Source organism: Aethalodelphis obliquidens, unplaced genomic scaffold (assembly GCF_003676395.1).
Source record: "Aethalodelphis obliquidens isolate GAN/ISIS:26980383/991018 unplaced genomic scaffold, ASM367639v1 scaffold79, whole genome shotgun sequence".
Classification (NCBI taxonomy): Eukaryota; Metazoa; Chordata; class Mammalia; order Artiodactyla; family Delphinidae; genus Aethalodelphis; species Aethalodelphis obliquidens.
In genome coordinates this window covers 5,523,369-5,542,527 of record NW_020838023.1, presented here as the reverse complement: position 1 = coordinate 5,542,527, position 19,159 = coordinate 5,523,369, and the positions used below count along the sequence as shown (strand labels likewise).

Genomic DNA, 19,159 nt, shown 5'->3' with positions numbered 1-19,159 from the left:
AATAATGTTTTAGCTTCAACATAAATTGCCATACTCCTTTCTCTAATACGATGGGATATTTTAATGCTTTTATTTCATGGCATTGTACTTTATCTTGAACTATCACAAATATTTGTAAAATGATATTTTTTAATGTCCTTTTTTCAATATGCAGGAAATTCAGTTTCTAACTCTCATTAATTCTACTTCTGTGCTGCTGGCCAGTCTGCTAACTGGCTGGTGAAATAACTCAGTACTCTCCCTAAAGTAACAGTGGAATATCTGTAACCAAGAGGACCATGAATTAGGCAAGCCAAGCTGAACGCAGCTCCTAAAACATGCCTTGTGTCTGGTACTCAGATCTGTGATTTCCAAGGCCCCTGGGACCTCAGAAGCAAGAGGAGGACACGTGATCTAGTATAGTTCTCCCCACACAGAGATGGTGTTGTGCCTAAAACATTCACTCACGACAGGCCAAACAAAAGTGATAGATGTGGTTCTTTTCCATGTTGCCTTTTTCCTTCCTCTTATGATTTTTTTTTTTTTCTTTTTGCGGTACGCGGGCCTCTCACTGTTGTGGCCTCTCCCGTCGCGGAGCACAGGCTCCGGACATGCAGGCTCAGGGGCCATGGCTCACGGGCCTTGCCGCTCCATGGCATGTGGGATCTTCCCGGACTGGGGCACGAACCCGTGTCCCCTGCATCGGCAGGCGGACTCTCAACCACTGCGCCACCAGGGAAGCCCTCTCTTATGATTTTTAAAAACTAATGCATGCTCATTAAAGGAAATTTAGGAAAGAAAGGGAATAAAAAATACCAGCCATAATTTCTCCATTTATGTACCAGTGCTCCCGTGAATTTGATGTGACTAAGTTGGGAGTCTGTCTTTGAGAACGGAGCGTGTTCCAGGATACTGAATTGTGGTTGTCTGGTCTCTACCCTTTCAGCAGAGTTGATTCCCCAGAAGCATTTCACCTTCTGAGGCAACATTTTGGCTTGATGCTGGGGATTTCGTTTTTCATTCTGCACCTACTCAAACTTGCTGGCATTTTCCTCTCTCATATGCAGTCTGTCTTTGCACAGCTGCCTCCATATTGAATGATGACTGCACTGTCATTGACAATGGTTTTAAAGAACTGGCACCCAGCCCAAATGTCTGCCCTGGGAAATGTTTTTGTTATGTTACCATTTTTCATTTCCTGTTTTAGAACAGCTCAGGTGTTTTTATTTGCATGTATTCTTGTTGTCATGTCACCAAGAGAGCTTACTGTTGCTTTCCTATATCTATCTTGGTAGATTCCATTAGTTCCGTTACCATGCATAACCTTTTATTAAGACTTCACTGAGTTCTGCAACTTTGAACAAAATTGGAATTAATTTATCACTTTCCCATACCTGTCTCTCGGGACAAGCAGATTAAGAACCAGTAGCCAAATGCCATTAAAATTGGAACTCTGTCTTTTTAATCAATTGGAATTATCTTCCAGAGCACTTTGAAGAGTGCTGTCAGACACTTGTATCATATGCACAAATGGGTAGGATATATTTCACTTGATGTAGTAACGTCAGGATGTGGCTAATAGAAGAGAGGGGCTGTATTGGTAGGCTCATCTGTGCTATCCCTTTCTGCCTTCATAACCACAGCCTACTCAGTTTTCTGGAGAGCACATCGTGATGATAGCTTTTGACATTTTTCTAATGGACTGGTTCCTCATGATCATAATGAAACAGTCTACCTGTATGACTCTTAGAAAATACCACTGACATTCAGAAGAGGGCATGATTATGAAAATTGAGGAGGGTAATTTTTTTCTAGTCTTTCTTGGGCAATCTGAGTAATTTTCTCAGTAAATAAAAATAAATGTTCTTTGGCTTATGAAGCATCCATGATCTGAATGGTTTCTCTACCTCCTTCAAGGATATTTTATTTCCACTTGACCTTGAGCTCTGGTTTCAGGCTAATGTTTCTCCTTTACCTGTTGCCTCCATGCTGCTTCAGTGTTGGGAATCCAGATACCCACTTTGGGGCTGCACATTGAGTATCTGCTTCTGGACATTGCCAAAGGAAGTGAACTTGTCCTCACGTAGATATTGTGAAGCAGTTCTATGGCTTCCCGTAAGTGTGGTCTTGAATCAAAAAATATGCTCCAGGGCTTCCCTCGTGGCGCAGTGGTTGAGAGTCCGCCTGCCGATGCAGGGGACGCGGGTGCGTGCCCCGGTCCGGGAAGATCCCACATGCCGCGGAGCGGCTAGGCCCGTGAGCCATGGCTGCTGAGCCTGTGCGTCCAGAGCCTGTGCTCCGCAACGGGAGAGGCCACAGCAGTGAGAGGCCCGTGTACCGCAAAAAAAATAAATAAAAAAAACTGCTCCTACTTCCTTCGCCACCACTGGAAATTCAGATGTAGTCTTAGTCACAATGCCATGGGTAACTTTCTTACTAAAGCAGCTAGTGGAGCGTTCCTGCTTCCGTCCAGGCTCCCGTGCCTGTCTGATTAATTACACATTAGGGAGGCAAGCATGCAGAAAGAGGTGAGCACAAAAGGACAGTTGCTAATCACAAGGAGTCTCCCCTAAGTATGGACTCCACAAATGAAATAGCCTTTGGGCTACAGGTGAAGAGAGGGAGCAAACCGAGGAGACTCACCAGACACCCAGGAGGTACATTTCAGAGCTCCAGACCCAAGCAAGTTCACATGCAGACATTAAGCAATTGGTCTGTCTTTGAATATCATCAGCCTTAAGTCAATAATAATAGTAGTGGTAATAATTACTTTGTTAATAAAGCTTCCCATGTGCTAGGCATTGTGCAAAGCACTTATGTGATCTTCATAACAACCTTATGATGTATGTTAGTACTATATCATTTTATAAGTGAAGAAATGAAATCTTTGAGAGATCATGTAACTTGTCCAGGGAAGCAGGGCTAGTAAATGGCAGAGCCAAGACTCCCACTGTGGTCTAACTCCCATGTTCCTGTGCTTAACCACTGAGTTATACTGCTAGTGAAAATAATGATATCCCTTTGGTGGCTTCAGATGGCCACGTTCAATTCCACTTCTATTTATTGAATAACTACAACAGGCATACCTCGCTTATTTTATGCTTTGTAGATGCTTTTTTTTTTTTTCAACGAATTGAAGGTTTGTGTCAACCCTGTGTTGTCAGATGATGGTTAGTGGGGACGTTTTAGTAATAAGTTTTTTTTTTTTTTTTTTTTGCGGTACGCGGGCCTCTCACCGCTGCGGCCTCACCCGTCATGGAGCAACAGGCTCCAGACGCGCAGGCTCAGCGGCCATGGCTCACGGGCCCAGCCGCTCCGCGGCACGTGGGATCTTCCCGGACCAGGGCACGAACCCGCGTCCCCTGCATTGGCAGGTGGACCCTCAAACACTGCGCCACCAGGGAAGCCCCTAGTAATAAGTATTTTTAATTAAGGTTACCTTGTGTTTTTAGACATTATGCTATTGCACACTTAATAGACTGTAGTGTAACGTAACTTTTATATGCACTGGGAAACCACACAAGTTTTGTGTGACTCGCTTTATTGCGATATTTGTTTTATTGTGTTGGTCTAGAGCTGAACACACAGTGTCTCTGAGGTGTACCTACACATAAAAGCCACTCTCCTAGCTATAAAAAGTGTGGCAGGATGGACAGGGCATAGATCCCCCCTTAAAAATTGTGCAGCCTGGTAGAGAGCAGTGATGGTTAAACATGTATGACAGATTGTGTTAGTTTGGTGTTAGTGCTGCAGCCACAAAGAGAAGCCTGGGGAGCAGAAAGCTCTCAGGGAGAGGCAGGAGATACATGCACATAGAAATGACTACCCCAGCTGCATATTAAATGGAGAGACTCAGAGACATTCCCTAAAAAGCCTTTTCGTAGATCATTTGTAGTCCCTGCGTGGTGTGCCTTAGAGGTGCTTGGGGTATGATGTCTCTCAGCCTTGCTGCAAGGCTGTAGCTCCTTCTCTGTAGTACTTGGTTGTCCATGGGCAGGATCAAGGATGTGTGGGAATCTGAGAAGAGAAAACAGCAAAACCTACTGTAGGAACACCCTAAGCAACTGATAAGCTGCTACCAAATCTTAGAAGCGAGCTCTAACTCTCGTGCATTTAAGGTCCTTAAAGCTGATTCCCAGTAAGTGCTGTTTGTAGCTGACACCTCTGAAGGGCCTTTCAATTTAGGGGTTGGTGATTTTTAGTAGATCTGTATGCTAGAAGCTGAAGGCTATGAAGAATAAAAGCCTAACCCAAGTGGGTTATTTTGATCAAATGGCATCTTATTGTTATCCGGTTATAGTTATTATGTGTTCACTTTGTGTTACAGATTCCTTCTACAATCAGGTCTATTCATCAGGATAAAATCCTAGCACTTAGACAGCAGACACAATTCTTGTGGGAGGCTTATTTTTCTTCAGTTGAGAAGATTGTATTAACTACACTAGAGGTAAGTGAGACCACTTGGTTCTTGGTCTTGAATAATGGTCCTTTATATGTTTCTCTCAGCCTTCTCTTTTGCTATTAGTGATGTGTAATTGGTCAAATGGGGCGAAACCGAACCTTCTGTACTTGAATGTGTCAGTTAACCCCTTTTTACCTGCTCTGCCGTGCCCAAGCAAAGACCTCCATTCTTGACAGACTCCAATGAGGAAAGCTGACATAGGAGAAATTACACTCCTTGACACAGAGATGGGCTCTGTCTTACATCGTTTCAGAGACAGGTAGCTAATGACTGTCCTCCTGTCATTCACACTCAATGGCATCCTTTGAAAGCATATTTCTGGAGCCCACTTAGGAAACAGATAGTGACCAAGTAGGGGAAAATCTTCTCCCATTCTAAAAATATGAATAGTTTACTGGGTACTGTAGTCCAATGGCATTAGGATACAGCCAAATTTATTCTCAAGACATATGCGGCCCAGCTAGCATCATTGCTGCAAGGATGTGTTAAGAAGAAAATCAGGATTACACCCATCTGGTACAGAAAGTGTTAAACTTTATGAGATCAGAAACTATTCTAGACAGATGGGTGCCCATCTTCGAGTTGCCTTTTTTAAGGCAGGAGGAAAAAAGGAAAGGGAAGCATGGAGATGATTAAAACCTTTGGAAGTAGAGCAGATAGCGATGGCCTGAGGCTACACCAAAGTAGCACAAAGAGCTGAGAAAAGATTTCTGGATCTGCACACTCATGAGTTACAGGAAGGAGAGCAGAGGTCCTCAGGTGAAGCACAGCATCAAGGTGATTCTGAGGTGTCCACCACGAGAAGTAGGGGCATTTGCGGCCTCACTTTTGAAATATTTTCTTTGGAAAAGTTATTACTGCTCCAAAAGCTAATGTAATTGGGAGTATACACTATGCTAAGTCTGAAAAATACCAAGAAAACTGAAGTCATCCTGTTTTGTGCCATTGCTGTTGTCTTGCCATCCTGGGTACCAGAGCCAACTCTGGTCATACCCCAGGCACACTGTGGGGCTTACCTACCCTGAGCCTAGCCTGGGCCTCCTGCTTTTGCGGGGCCAGGCTCTATCCCAGTGTCCTCTTGTAAATGGGTTGTGTCGTTTTCATCCTGGAACTAAGTGAAAAGGGCTATTTAGGACCCAGGTTTCCCCATGAAGGGGGATAGGGTAGAATGCCTTCCAAGGGCTTCCTTATTACAAGCAAATTTCTCTTATTCCTCCAAAAGCACTCTCCTCAATGAAAATTGATTGGGTTTTTACTTCTGTACATAGCAGCAGATTTGAATATGTAATAAATTTGAACCTTTTCTTTGATCCTGTCTTCCGTCTAAGACCCTTCCTAGGCCCTTCTTAAGGAAAGTTGAATGTCACTTGTTTTGGGTTTTGTTTGTTTGTTTGTTTGCTTTTTGGAATGAGTGCTTTTTATCAAAGAAGTGCATATTCCTTTTAGAAAATAATAGAAAATACTTATAGCACAAAAATAAAATAATCTACCCATACAAATCACTATTGACATATATACACACATATAAACATATTCATTTTTTTCTATGCAAATGCATAAATATGTTGTCATTTTTAATTTAAAGAGGAGTTTTTCTATACTTAGTTTATAACCTGTTTTTTCTGCTTAATAATTATTCCTAGTATCTCATTAGATTTTACTACAATTATTTTAATGGCTATATAATATTCCATTCATGATGTCACTTAATTCCGTTAATTAATCCCCAGTTTGAGGCTATTAAAATTGTTTCTGGTTTTCAATTATTATATACATCATTGAAGCTAATAGCCTCAGTGCCAAGTTGTTGTGCAGATTCAAGATTACTTCCTTAGGATAAATTCCTTGAATTCAAAGTCCTGGCTCAAACAATATGCCAAATGCTAAGATTTCGAATATGAACTGTCAATTTTCCTGCAATAGAATTCAACTAATTTATATTCCCTCCAGCTTATATGAGAGAACCTATTTTAATTGTATTTATTTTTTTCACTTTCACCATATTGGACATTATATCCTTAAAAATGATAAGTCATTATTTTCTTAAGATCTTAGTAAGAATGAATATTTCTTGTATGTTTCTTGCTCATGCAGCTCACACAGAAAGAAATAGAAGTGGCCACAATGTTGTCCCACTTTTCTCATTAATTTTTAAGAGCTTATTAGGTTTAAAAATATTAACCTTTGATTCTTTTGTAGCAAATATTTCCCCCCAATTTGTGGTATGCTTTCTGTTTTGTTTATCGTGGGGCAATCTTTTCATCTCCAGCTTTTCCATTTGCTACTGTTTAGAAAGGACTTTTTGACCCATAATTTTATTTATGTGCAACACACGTACACATTAGTATTTTCTAGTACTTTCATGGTTAATTTTTTACATTTAACTATTTAAGCCAATTTACTTTTATATATGGTCTGTGTTGAAAAAGCTAAACTTTTTTTTTTTTTGACAAATTTTTCTGCAGTTGCTCCAATACATTTCCTTTTTTTTTTTTTTTTTTTTTTTTTTGCCATACCACACAGCTTATGGGATCTTAGTTCCCAGACCAGGGATTGAATCCAGGCCCTCGGCAGTGAGAGCACAGAGTCCTAACCACTGGACTGCCAGGGAATTCCCCTGATATATTTCTTAAGTTATTCTTTCCTCAGTGTTTTCACATGCCACTTTTATGCATCTTTGGCTATACATCCAGACCACATGTTTTCATTTTTTCACCCTATATTCCATCCCTTAGTGAACCTCTATTTATTTAACCAATTCGCTATTGTTGACTATTAATGTTATTTCTAATTATTTCTTTTTTAGAGATAGAGATATCTTTATCCAACCAATGCCCTTCTACATGTATCTTAGACTATGTCTTTATTTCTTTAAATGGAGTCCTTGAAATGAGATTACTCAACCCAAGAGTCCAGGCGTGACTAAGACTCATGATAGGTATTGCCAAATTACTCTTCAAAGAGGTTGAATCAATCTAGATTCTCACAGGCCATCTGGGGGACACCCTCTCTTACTATATCCTTGTCAGCCTTCAGAATCATAATTAAAACACACACACAGCTTTGTTAATTTGCCAGATGAAAGATGGTATCTCATTAATTACATTTCTTTTGAGTATGGTTTATTGCATAGCTCTGGTCTCTTGCCTATTAAGTTAGCAGTACTCAATTATCTTATAATAACAGTTGGATGTGTTATATTCACCAGCATAGGATCTTAAGTCAAGCTTTTTTCATCTCTGTGACTGGAAAGCCGTTTTCCCCTTCGATTTGAGCCATGCAGTTCTTTAGAGACACAGTTTTTTTGTTTTTTTTTCTTAATAGATCTTTATTGGAGTATAATTGCTTCACAATACTGTGTTAGTTTCTGTTGTACAACAAAGTGAATCAGCCATATGCATACATATATCCCCATATCCCCTCCCTCTTGAGCCTCCCTCCCACACTCCCTATCTCACCCCTCTAGGTCATCGCAAAGCACCAAGCTGATCTCCCCGTGCTATGCGGCTGCTTCCCACTAGCTAACTATTTTACATTTGGTAGTATATATAAGTCCATGCCACTCTCTCACTTCGTCCCAGCTTACCCTTTCCCCTCCCTGTGTCCTCAAGTCCATTCTCTACATCTGTGGCTTTATTCCTCTCCTGCCCCTAGATTCTTCATAACCTTTTTTTTTTTTTCAGATTCCATATATACGTGTTAGCATACAGTATTTGTTTTTCTCCTGACTTACTTCACTCTGTATGACAGACTCTAGGTCCATCCACCTCACTACAAATAACTCAATTTTGTTTCTTTTTATGGCTGAGCAGTATTCCATTGTATATATGTGCCACATCTTCTTTATCCATTCATCTGTCGACGGACACTTAGGTTGCATCCATGTCCTGGCTATTGTAAATAGTGCTGCAGTGAACATTGTGGTACATGTCTCTCTCTATTTTTTTTTTTAATTTTTGAATTTTATTTAATTTATTTTTTTTATACAACAGGTTCTTATTAGTTAACCACTGTATACATATTAGTGTATATATGTCAATCCCACTCTCACAATTTATCCCACCACACCCCTCTGCCACTTTCCCACCTTGGTGTCCGTACGTTTGTTCTCTACATCTGTGTCTCTATTTCTGCCCTGCAAACTGGTTCATCTGTACCACTTTTCTAGGTTCCACATATATGTGTTAATATACGATATTTGTTTTTCTCTTTCTGACTTACTTCACTCTGTATGACAGTCTCTAGATCCATCCACGTCTCTACAGATGACCCAATTTCGTTCCTTTTTATGGCTGAGTAATATTCCATTGTATATATGTACCACACCTTCTTTATCCACTCGTCCATCAGTGGACATTTAAGTTGCTTCCATGACCTGGCTATTGTGAATAGGGCTGCAATGAACATTGGGGTGCATGTGTCTTTTTGAATTATGGTTTTCTCTGGGTATATGTCCAGGAGTGGGATTGCTGGGTCATATGGTAATTCTTTTAGTTTTTTAAGGAACCTCCATACTGTTCTCCATAGTGGGTGTATCAATTTACATTCCCACCAACACTGCAGGAGGGTTCCCTTTTCTGCACACCCTCTCCAGCATTTGTTGTTTCTAGATTTTCTGATGATGCCCGTTCTAACTGGTGTGAGGTGATACCTCATTGTAGTTTTGATTTGCATTTCTCTGATAATGAGTGATGTTGAGCAGCTTTTCATGTGCTTCTTGGCCATCGCATGTCTTCTTTGGAGAAATACCTATTTAGGTCTTCAGCCCATTTATGATTGGGTTGTTTGTTTTTTTTTTAATATTGAGCTGCATGAGCTGCTTATATATTTTAGAGATTAATCCTTTGTCCGTTGATTTGTTTGCAAATATTTTCTCCCATTCTGAGGGTTGTATTTTTGTCTTGTTTGTAGTTTCCTTTGCTTTGCAAAAGATTTTAAGTTTCATTAGGTCCCATTTATTTATTTTTGTTTTTCTTTCCATTACTCTAGGAGGTGGATCAAAAAAGATCTTGCTGTGATTTATGTCAAAGAGTGTTCTTCCTATATTTTCCTCTAAGAGTTTTATAGTGTCCAGTCTTACATTACGTCTCTAATCCATTTTGAGTTTATTTTTGTGTATGGTGTTAGGGAGTGTTTTAATTTCATTCTTTTACATGTAGCTGTCCAGTTTTCCCAGCAGCATTTATTGAAGAGGCTGTCTTTTTTCCATTGTATATCCTTTCCTCCTTTGTCATAGATTAGTTGACCATAGGTGTGTGGGTTTATCTCTGGGCTTTCTATCCTGTTCCATTGATCTATATTTCTGTTTTTGTTCCAGTACCATATTGTCTTGATTACTGTAGCTTTGTAGTATAGTCTGAACTCAGGGAGTCTGATTCCTCCAGCTCCATTTTTTTTCCTCAACACTGCTTTGGCTATGCGGGGTCTTTTTTGTCTCCATACAAATTTTAAGATTTTTTGTTCTAGTTCTGTAAAAAATTCCATTGGTAGTTTGATAGGGATTGCATTGAATCTGTAGATTGCTTTGGGTAGTATCATCATTTTCACAATATTGATTCTTCCAATCCAAGAAAATGGTACATCTCTCCATCTGTTTGTATCATCTTTAATTTCTTTCATCAGTGTCTTATAGTTTTCTGCATACAGGTCTTTTGTCTCCCTAGGTAGGTTTATTCCTAGGTATTTTATTGTTTTTCTTGCAATGGTAAATGGGAATGTTTCCTTAATTTCTTTTTCAGATTTTTTATCATTAGTGTATAGGAATGCAAGAGATTCCTGTGCATTAATTTTACATCCTGCAACTTTACCAAATTCATTGATTAGCTCTAGTATTTTTCTGGTGGCATCTTTAGGATTCTCTGTGTGTAGTATCATGCCATCTGCAAACAGTGACAGTTTTACTTCTTCTTTTCTAATTTGTATTCCTTTTATTTCTTTTTCTTCTCTAATTGCCATGGCTAGGACTTCCAAAACTATGTTGAATAATAGTGGTGAGAGTGGTCATCCTTGTCTTGTTGCTGATCTTAGCAGAAATGTTTTCAGTTTTTCACCTTTGGGTATGATGCTTGCTGTGGGTTTGTCATATATGGCCTTTATTATGTTGAGGTAGGTTCCCTATATGCCCGTTTTCTGAAGAGTTTTTATCATAAATGGGTGGTGAATTTTGTCAGAAGCTTTCTCTGCATCTATTGAGATGATCATATGGTTTTTATACCTTAATTTATTAATGTGGTGTATCACATTGATTGATTTGTGTATATTGAAGAATCCTTGGGTTAAATCCCACTTGATCATGGTGTATGATCCTTTTACTGTGTTGTTGGATTCTGTTTGCTGGTATTTTGTTCAGGATTTTTGCATCTATGTAAATCAGTGATATTGGTCTGTAATTTTCTTTTTTTGTTATATCTTTTTCTGGTTTTGGTATCAGGATGATGGTGGCTTCGTAGAATGAATTTGGGAGTGTTTCTCCCTCTGCAATTTTTTGGAAGAGTTTGAGAAGGATCGGTGTTAGCTCTTCTCTAAATGTTTGATAGAATTTTCCTGTGAAGCCATCTGGTCCTGGACTTTTGTTTGTTGGAAGATTTTAAATTACGGTTTCAATTTCATTACTTGTGATAGTTTTGTTTATATTTTCTGATTCTTCCTGGTTCAGTCTTGGAAAATCGTACGTTTCTAAGAATTTGTCCATTTCTTCGTGGTTGTCCATTTTATTGGCATATAGTTGTTTGTAGTCTCTTATAATCGTTTGTATTTATGTGGTGTCAGTTGCAATTTCTCCTTTTTCATATCTAACTTTATTGATTTGCATCCTCTCTCTTTTTTTCTTGATGAGTCTGGCTAAGGGTTTATCAATTTTTTTTTATCTTCTCAAAGAACCAGCTTTTAGTTTTATTGATCTTTGCTATTGTTTTCTTCATTTCTATTTCATTTATTTCTCCTCTGAGCTTTATAATTTCTTTCTTTATACTGACTTTGGGTTTTCTTTGTTCTTCTTTCTCTAGTTGCTTTAAGTGTAGGATTAGATTGTTTATTTGAGATTTTTTTTGTTTCTTGAGGTGAGATTGAATTGCTATAAACTTCCCTCTTAGAACTGCTTTTGCTGCGTCCCATAGGTTTGGGTCGTCGTATTTTCATTTGTTTCTAGGTATTTTTAAATTTCTTCTTTGATTTCTTCAGTGATCTCTTGATTATTTAGTAGTGCATTGTTTGGCCTCCATGTATTTGTGTTTTTTACAGTTTTTTTTCCTGTAATTGATTTCCAGTCTCATAGTGTTGTGGTCAGAGAAGATACTTGATATGATTTCAATTTTCTTAAATTTTCCGAGGCTTGATGTGTGACCCAAGATGTGATGTATCCTGGAGAATGTTCCGTGTGCATTTGAGAAGAAAGTGTATTCTGCCACTTTTGGGTGGAAATTCTGTAAATATCAGTTAAATCTATCTGTTCTATTATGTCATTTAAAGTATGTGTTTCCGTATTTATTTTCTGTTTGGATGATCTGTCTATTGGTGTAAGTGGGGTGTTAAAATCCCCTACTATTACTGTGTTACTGTTGATTTCTCCTTTCATGGTTGTTAGCATTTGCCTTATGTATTGAGGTGCTCCTATGTTGGGTGCATAAACATTTATAATTGTTATATCTTCTTCTTGGATTGATCCCTTGATCACTGTGTAGTGTCCCTCCTTATCTCTTGTAACAATCTTTATTTTTAAGTCTATTTTATCTGATATGAGAATTGCTACTCCAGCTTTCTTTTGGTTTCCATTTACATGGAATATCTTTTTCCATCCCTTCACTTTCAGTCTGTATGTGTTCCTAGGTCTGAAGTGGGTCTCTTGTAGACAGCATATATATGGGTCTTGTTTTTGTATCCATTCAGTCAGTCTGTGTCTTTTGGTTAGGGCATTTAATCTATTTACATTTAAGGTTATTATCGATATGTATGTTCCTATTACCATTTTCTTAATTGTTTTGGGTTTGTTTTTGTGAGTCTTCTTCTCTTGTGTTTCCCACCTAGAGAAGTGTCTTTAGCATTTGTTGTAAAGCTGGTTTAGTGGTGCTGAATTCTCTTAGCTTTTGCTTGTCTGAAAAGCTTTTCAGTTCTCTGTCAAGTCTGAATGAGATCCTTGCTGGGTAGAGTAATCTTGGTTGTAGTTTCTTCCCTTTCATCACTTCAAGTATATCCTGCCACTCCCTTCTGGCCTGCCGAGTTTCTGCTGAAAAATCAGCTGATAACCTTATGGGGATTCCTTTGTATGTTATTGTTTGTTTTTCCCTTGCTGCTTTTAATATTTTTTCTTTAAATTTAATTTTTGTTAGTTTGATTAATATGTGTCTTGGTGTATTTTTCCTAGGGTTATCCTGTATGGGACTCTCTGTGCTTCCTGGACTTGGGTGACTATTGCCTTTCCCATGTTAGAGAAGTTTTTGACTATAATCTCTTCAAATATTTTCTCAGACCCTTTCTTTTTCTCTTCTTCTTCTGGGGCCCCTATAATTTGAATGTTGGTGCTTTTAGCATTGTCCCAGATGTCTCTGAGATTTTCTTCAATTCTTTTCATTCTTTTTTCTTTATTCTGCTCCTTGGCAGTTATTTCCACCATTTTGTCTTCCAGCTCGCTTATTTGTTCTGCCTCAGTTATTCTGTTATTGTTTCCTTCTAGTGTATTTTTCATTTCAGTTATGGTGTTGTTCATCTCTGTTTGTTTGTTCTTTAGTTCTTCTATATCTTTGTTAAACATTTCTTGTATTTTCTCAATCCATGCCTCCATTCTATTTCCGAGATCCTTATCATCTTTACTATCATTACTCTGGAGTCTTTTTCAGGTAGATTGCCTATTTCCTCTTCATTTATTTGGTCTTGTAGGTTTTTACCTTGCTCCTTCATCTGTGACATAATTTTTTGCCCTCTCTCTCTCTCTCTTTATTTTTTGAGTGGGATTGTGTTCCTGTCTTATTGGTTGTTTGGCCTGTGGATTCCAGCACTGGAGTTTGTAGGCTATTGGGTAGAGCTGGGTCTTGGTGCTGAGATGAGGACCTCTGTGAGACCTCAGTCCGATGAATACTCCCTGGGGTCTGAGGTTCTCTGTTAGTCCAGTGGTTCGGACTCAGAGCTCCCACCGCAGGAGCTTCGGCCCAATCCCCTTCTTTCGAACCAAGATCCCGCAAGCCATGTGGGGTGGAAAAAAAAAAAAAAAAAAGAGAGAGAACATAACAAAGTAAAAAATAAAATTAGACTAGGAAACTAACAGATATGTTAGAAAGAATATGAAAATAAAAATATAGGTGAATCAACAACCGGAAGGTACAGCAGTGCCATAATAGTGAAAAAGCGGAGAGGGGGAAAAAAAGTCGGGGGAGGCCTTGGCTGTGCAGGGTGGGGCCTAAGCAAGGGTGAGGTTTGGGCGGTGGGCGGGGCCAATGCTCAGGACCCACAGGGCTGGAAAAGGCCCTGGGGCCTGTGGGAAGTCGGGCTTAGGCTGAAGGAACAGAAGGGACCCAGCTGTGCCCCCCACCCTGGTCTCAGAGGACAGGGGACCTCACCTGGGAGCCCAGCAGGCTTCCTGGGCTTGAGTGGGCGGGGTAAATGCCCTCCTCTCCTCTCCTGCTCCTCCGGTCCCAGAGAGCCCCTCCCACCTACCTCTCCTGATCTCCCCTGGCCTCCCTCCTATGCCCCCAGGACCAATGTGGCTGGGGGGAGGGGGGAACTTGGAGGGCAGGGGACCAGCCTGGGAGCTCATCAGGCTCCCCAGGCCCGAGTGGGCAGGGCAAACGCCCTCCTATGCCCCCAAGGACCCATGCGGCCTGGAGCACAGTTGTTTTTAGAACACTCTAACCATATACTTCATTCAAATTTATTGCAACTGACAAAAACTCCTCATATAGTTCCAAAATTGGATTTTAACAATTTGACCTCTCAGCTGAATTGCATGAGAGATACCATCCAGTTTCCCTTTTTAATCCAGAGCTTAGATTACCCCAGGATCCAATGTAAACAGAAAAGCAGAGAAAAATACCAGAAAACGCCATCCACATACCCAGATAAACAGCCAATATGTTCATAAGAACGATTTAACTATCACAAATCAAAAATTCCTACTTGAGATAATATGTCCTTCAGTTCCTGCTGGAGTGCCTATGGTCAGGGTAATGCAGCATTACCCTTGGACAACGTACATTTGAAGATCCCTTGTTCGGGGATGCTCTACCCGGAGACTCTTTCTTCCTTACGTGCTGTATTGTGAGTCGCGGGAAGGGAATTACTTGCTCTTTGGTGATTATGAGCCTTAGAGCTGTAGGTAGTGCTTAGATACCGTTGGAAACAGGACACCTCATCTTTCTTTCCAACGCCAGGGTCAAGTTGTTAGTACATTCAGCTGTGCTGCACTCTCTCCTGCTTGGGATTTGCCTTGTATTTCTAGTCTGCTTGAAACTTCCTAATTCTGCACCTTGGAATTAAGGAGCTATTTAATAAGAGCTAGGCTCTTTGGAGCTCATTTTTTGGTGCAAATTGAGAAGTAATGATAGAGACAATGATCAAATACTGCAAAGACAGTGTTCTTGGATTCCATTATTTGTCAGAATACTGCACAACAGTAACCTGGCACTAAGGATTGAACCTTAGGAGCTCAGTCAGAATCAGGCTGAGCAAAAGAAAATGGCATACAATGGTAATGACATATGAAGACAGCTCACAGTAGCTTGGAAACACAATTTTAAGTGCTGTTTTATGAAGGGTTGTCTGTTTCTCTCTTCACTTATCTAACCATATGCACATTCAGACCATAGTATTATTGATGCCGTTGTATAAGGAAAGTTTAAAATCAGTGAGAGAATAGAAATAGGAGATTTTGCTTTGGTTTGGAATGAGGTGGCATATGGTGGCACTGCGTGTATTAGGCAACATTGTATTGGTCAAAAGACAGAGTCAGGGCTTCCCTGGTGGCGCAGTGGTTGAGAGTCCGCCTGCCGATGCAGGGGACACGGGTTCGTGCCCCGGTCCGGGAAGATCCCACATGCCGCGGAGCGGCTGGGCCCGTGAGCCATGGCCGCTGAGCCTGCGCGTCCGGAGCCTGTGCTCCGCAACGGGAGAGACCACGTCAGTGAGAGGCCCGCGTACTGCAAAAAAAAAAAAAAAAAAAGAGACAGAGTCAAGGCCACCTAGAATGACTGGAACCTATAATCAACTGTCCATTATTTTAAAAATAGATGGCACATAAAAATGAAAAATAAGGAGCCTGTCATTCTTCCCTTTGAATTCATGTTAATAAGAAATATCATCCTTATTGAGGGTGCCATTTGGGGCTGTAAGGAAAAAAATTTTGTGTAAACTTTTTGTGCCTGTGTTTGCGTGTATGTATGTGTTGATTTTCTTTATAGTGTCCCACGTTTCAATATGATGTCTTCATTCACAGCGTTTGCGAGTGAGTACTAAGGGCCCTGAAAGGCTCCTGGGAGCTGTCCAGTGTAGCAATAGGGAGAATTGGACATTAGGAGAGGGACAGAATGACCTTTCTATTTGGTGAAATGAGATCCATACTCTGTCAGTCTTTTGGTAAGGCAAGTTGATATCAACATTTCAGAAAGACATTTGGTAATACGTATGAACAGCCTTTAAAGTGTTCATACCCTTTGACAAAATGCTAAAGCATCAGTCCTAAATGTGGAAAGTTTTAACTCATAAATATGTTCATTGCTTTGCATGGAAATAATTGCACTATTGTTGGACATTTAGGATAAGTAAACCATGAATGCTATGAATAATATGGAAAGATCTATAATGTATAATATCTGTGATAGTATAGCTGTGTAAAAATAGAAATGGAAAAATCCATGCCTAGAAAATGAACACAGGAATGAGATTTTTTTAAAAACTCAAGTCTTAAATATGAAGATTTAGGCAACTTTTCCTAAGAGATTCTGAAACGTTGTTATAATTAATGTGATATGTTACTGCTTATTACATATGAGGCTAGTTAGTCATAAAGGTGGCAAATTGCTTGACCTGAGTTAAATTCCACATTTGCTATTGCTCTTATACCTTTGCTGATATCACCCTGTTTGAAGAGAATATAAAATGCTTTTTGAAACTTCCGAGGAATACTACAACTTATATCCTTGACTTCAAAAAGATGACAGTGTTGTGATACTGAATCAAAAAGAGTCAATGACATTGAGAATCACACCACCCAGAGACCCAAAGTGAATAGGGACCTAATTTGTGACATCTCTGACTTCCATGTCACTTGTATGTAAGTCGGATTTATGACACCATCCATTGTCAATGTTTTCTGTGTCTTGATATCCAAACTTATTTAAGCAGCCACATGCTAGAAGGGACATGAATTTGGAAAGCAAAAAAAGGGAGGATCTAAATGGAAACCTATAAAGGAAAATAAGTAGACAGTAGAATTGGAAGGTACAAATAATTAAAAACTGGAAAAAATGGTGTACAAAGTGAAATTGTTAGCCATGTAAAAACCCTGCACAACCATGACAATTTTCTTACAATTAATGCGTAGACAATAGCATTTTAACACATCTCTGTTGAACCACAAAGAGCAAACATTAACGCTTGAGCAAGGTTCCTAAAATCTTCCCCAAATTAGAAACCTCTGCCAATCCATATAAAATGAGCAGTTTTGATCTGGGGAAAAGAGAAAATGCAGAAATCATTGAACTAAGATATTTGAGTTCTTCTAAATTTCCTCCTTGCTTCCTTCTCTCTCATTAAGAAATATAAACACAATCAGGTTTGCAAAGATAAATGCAGCTGATTTTATTACTTGTGTAGTCACCATGTGGGATGAGATGAGGGTGGTAATAACCTTAGCAAATAATACAACTCCATTTAAAATGGTCTGTACTTAAAATCACATTGCATTAAATGGGGACCTGGAAAATGATGGTTTAGGTCTTAAATCTCTAAAGATATATGCCAGGCTTTTTTTTTTTTTTAAGTACAAAAAAATTGCTGAAAACATGAAATTCTGTATCAAGTTAATTATTTGCCAAATCATATCTTAATGAGTGGATGGTATAATTACAAGAGTTTGAAAGTCCACTGTGAAGTGGACTAATCACATTAATCTGACAAATGATTCGGGATGGGAGAATGTTTGACTCTAAATGTAGAATTTAATGATCTGCAAGGTCTTCAAGTCCAAAGAAACTAATGAACTAGCTTGACTATCATTATTCTCCATATGCCATGGTTCTTGTCCTGTTATGTAGGATGTTTTGAGCAATTGTTAAGTCACTACTTTTTGAGATGAAAAGTAGAAAAACTTCAGCTAACTAGTACCCCCAAAGTCCTATACTTGAATTTGAAAGGACAATGAGATATGCCAAGCAAATAAATCTGCCTCCTGAATTAAAGGAACAGATCAAAACCTCAGCTGCTTCGGGATTCCATATGCTCCCAGCTCAGTCTCTATATGGACATCTCTGTGCCCTGAGAACAGATCTTCCTGATGTGGATCTGGAAGCACTGCTAGATCTCAGCCATCAGGGAAACTCTTCTACACACTCTAATTTGACATGAGCGTGGACTTATTATTATAGAAAGACAAGATAGAATTTATGGTGAAACTGCAGTTTAATTAGGAAATTGGATTAGCCATTATTCATCTGTTTCTCTCTCTCTCTCTCTCTCTCTCTCACTCTTTTCCATTGCTCTGTCACTCTGAGTCAGAGAATCAGTGAAGAATCAGGTTGTTTCAGTGAAGAATCAGGTTGGGGGTGGGGGAGGAGACTCACTACTTTGAGTGCCATCAGCCCTCCAATTTGGATTGACTGTGTTCCTCGTCTGATACCGTCAGTCTCCTCTCACCATGTGCCATGTTTTCATTTTCTAGATTATTCAGGACAGAATATTCAAGCACATATCCCGTAACAGTTTAATATGGAACAAACATCCTGGAGGATTGTTCGTCCTACCACAGTATTCATCTTATCTGGGAGATTTCCCTTACTACTATGCTAATTTAGGTAAGTGAGTGCCTTCCAGGGAGTTATTCTGGTTTACCTGCCAGGTGTCATTCAGAACTAAAGTCCCTTGACTTTTCGATTCCACCGCGGTGTCTTTGCAACATCCTGTGTTGGAGACTGCTTTCTAGAGCTCTGTCCTAAACGGTATATCAAGGTCAAGAATTATAAATCCAGCAGAGCATTGCAAAGTGAGAAACTCCTTTCTTACCTGAGCCGCTGTACTTTGCATTTAGCAGGGTCATTTCTTTTTGAGAAATAGGCTTCCCAAATTACAGATCATTTTGAACATGACAATGGGTTCACTATAATTTTAAGTCTCATCTTATATAAAATGGAGTTAGGAGAGCTCTCCCTACTTTTTGTTTTTCTCCACAATCCCAACTTCTCTGTCTCAGACCAAAGAAAAACCAAACTAATAAACGGAAAGGAAAAAGATTTAAGAATATATGATAGGGGAGAAACTTATTCACTTCATTCAACATTTATTGTGCTCATCTTCTTTGCCATGTTAATGCAGTGCTAGGTGGTAGAAATAAAAAGTCAAAGGAGATACAAGCTCTGTTCTCAAGCAGCTTTTAGTCTAGTCATGACGGGGAAAAGGGAACCGGCAGAGGGACGAAGCTTTACAAAAGGCTGTTACCGCCATAGACATATACGTATTTGGAGCCCCGTTTGCTCTAGTGTTAGTAACATCTTGGACACTTCTCCTCATTCATAGTTCCAA

The 19,159-nt window shown here is 39.5% G+C and overlaps 1 protein-coding gene across 1 annotated transcript in view; it reads left to right on the top strand.

Moving 5' to 3' along the window:
- The window catches only part of EXT1 (exostosin glycosyltransferase 1), a 292,828-nt gene that overhangs the window by 251,895 nt on the left and 21,774 nt on the right, over positions 1 to 19,159 (top strand). Inside the window, exons 4-5 of the mRNA XM_027092574.1 lie at positions 4,307 to 4,426; positions 18,303 to 18,435. Coding sequence (XP_026948375.1) covers positions 4,307 to 4,426; positions 18,303 to 18,435 — 253 coding nt within the window. The remainder of the gene's footprint in view (positions 1 to 4,306; positions 4,427 to 18,302; positions 18,436 to 19,159) is intronic.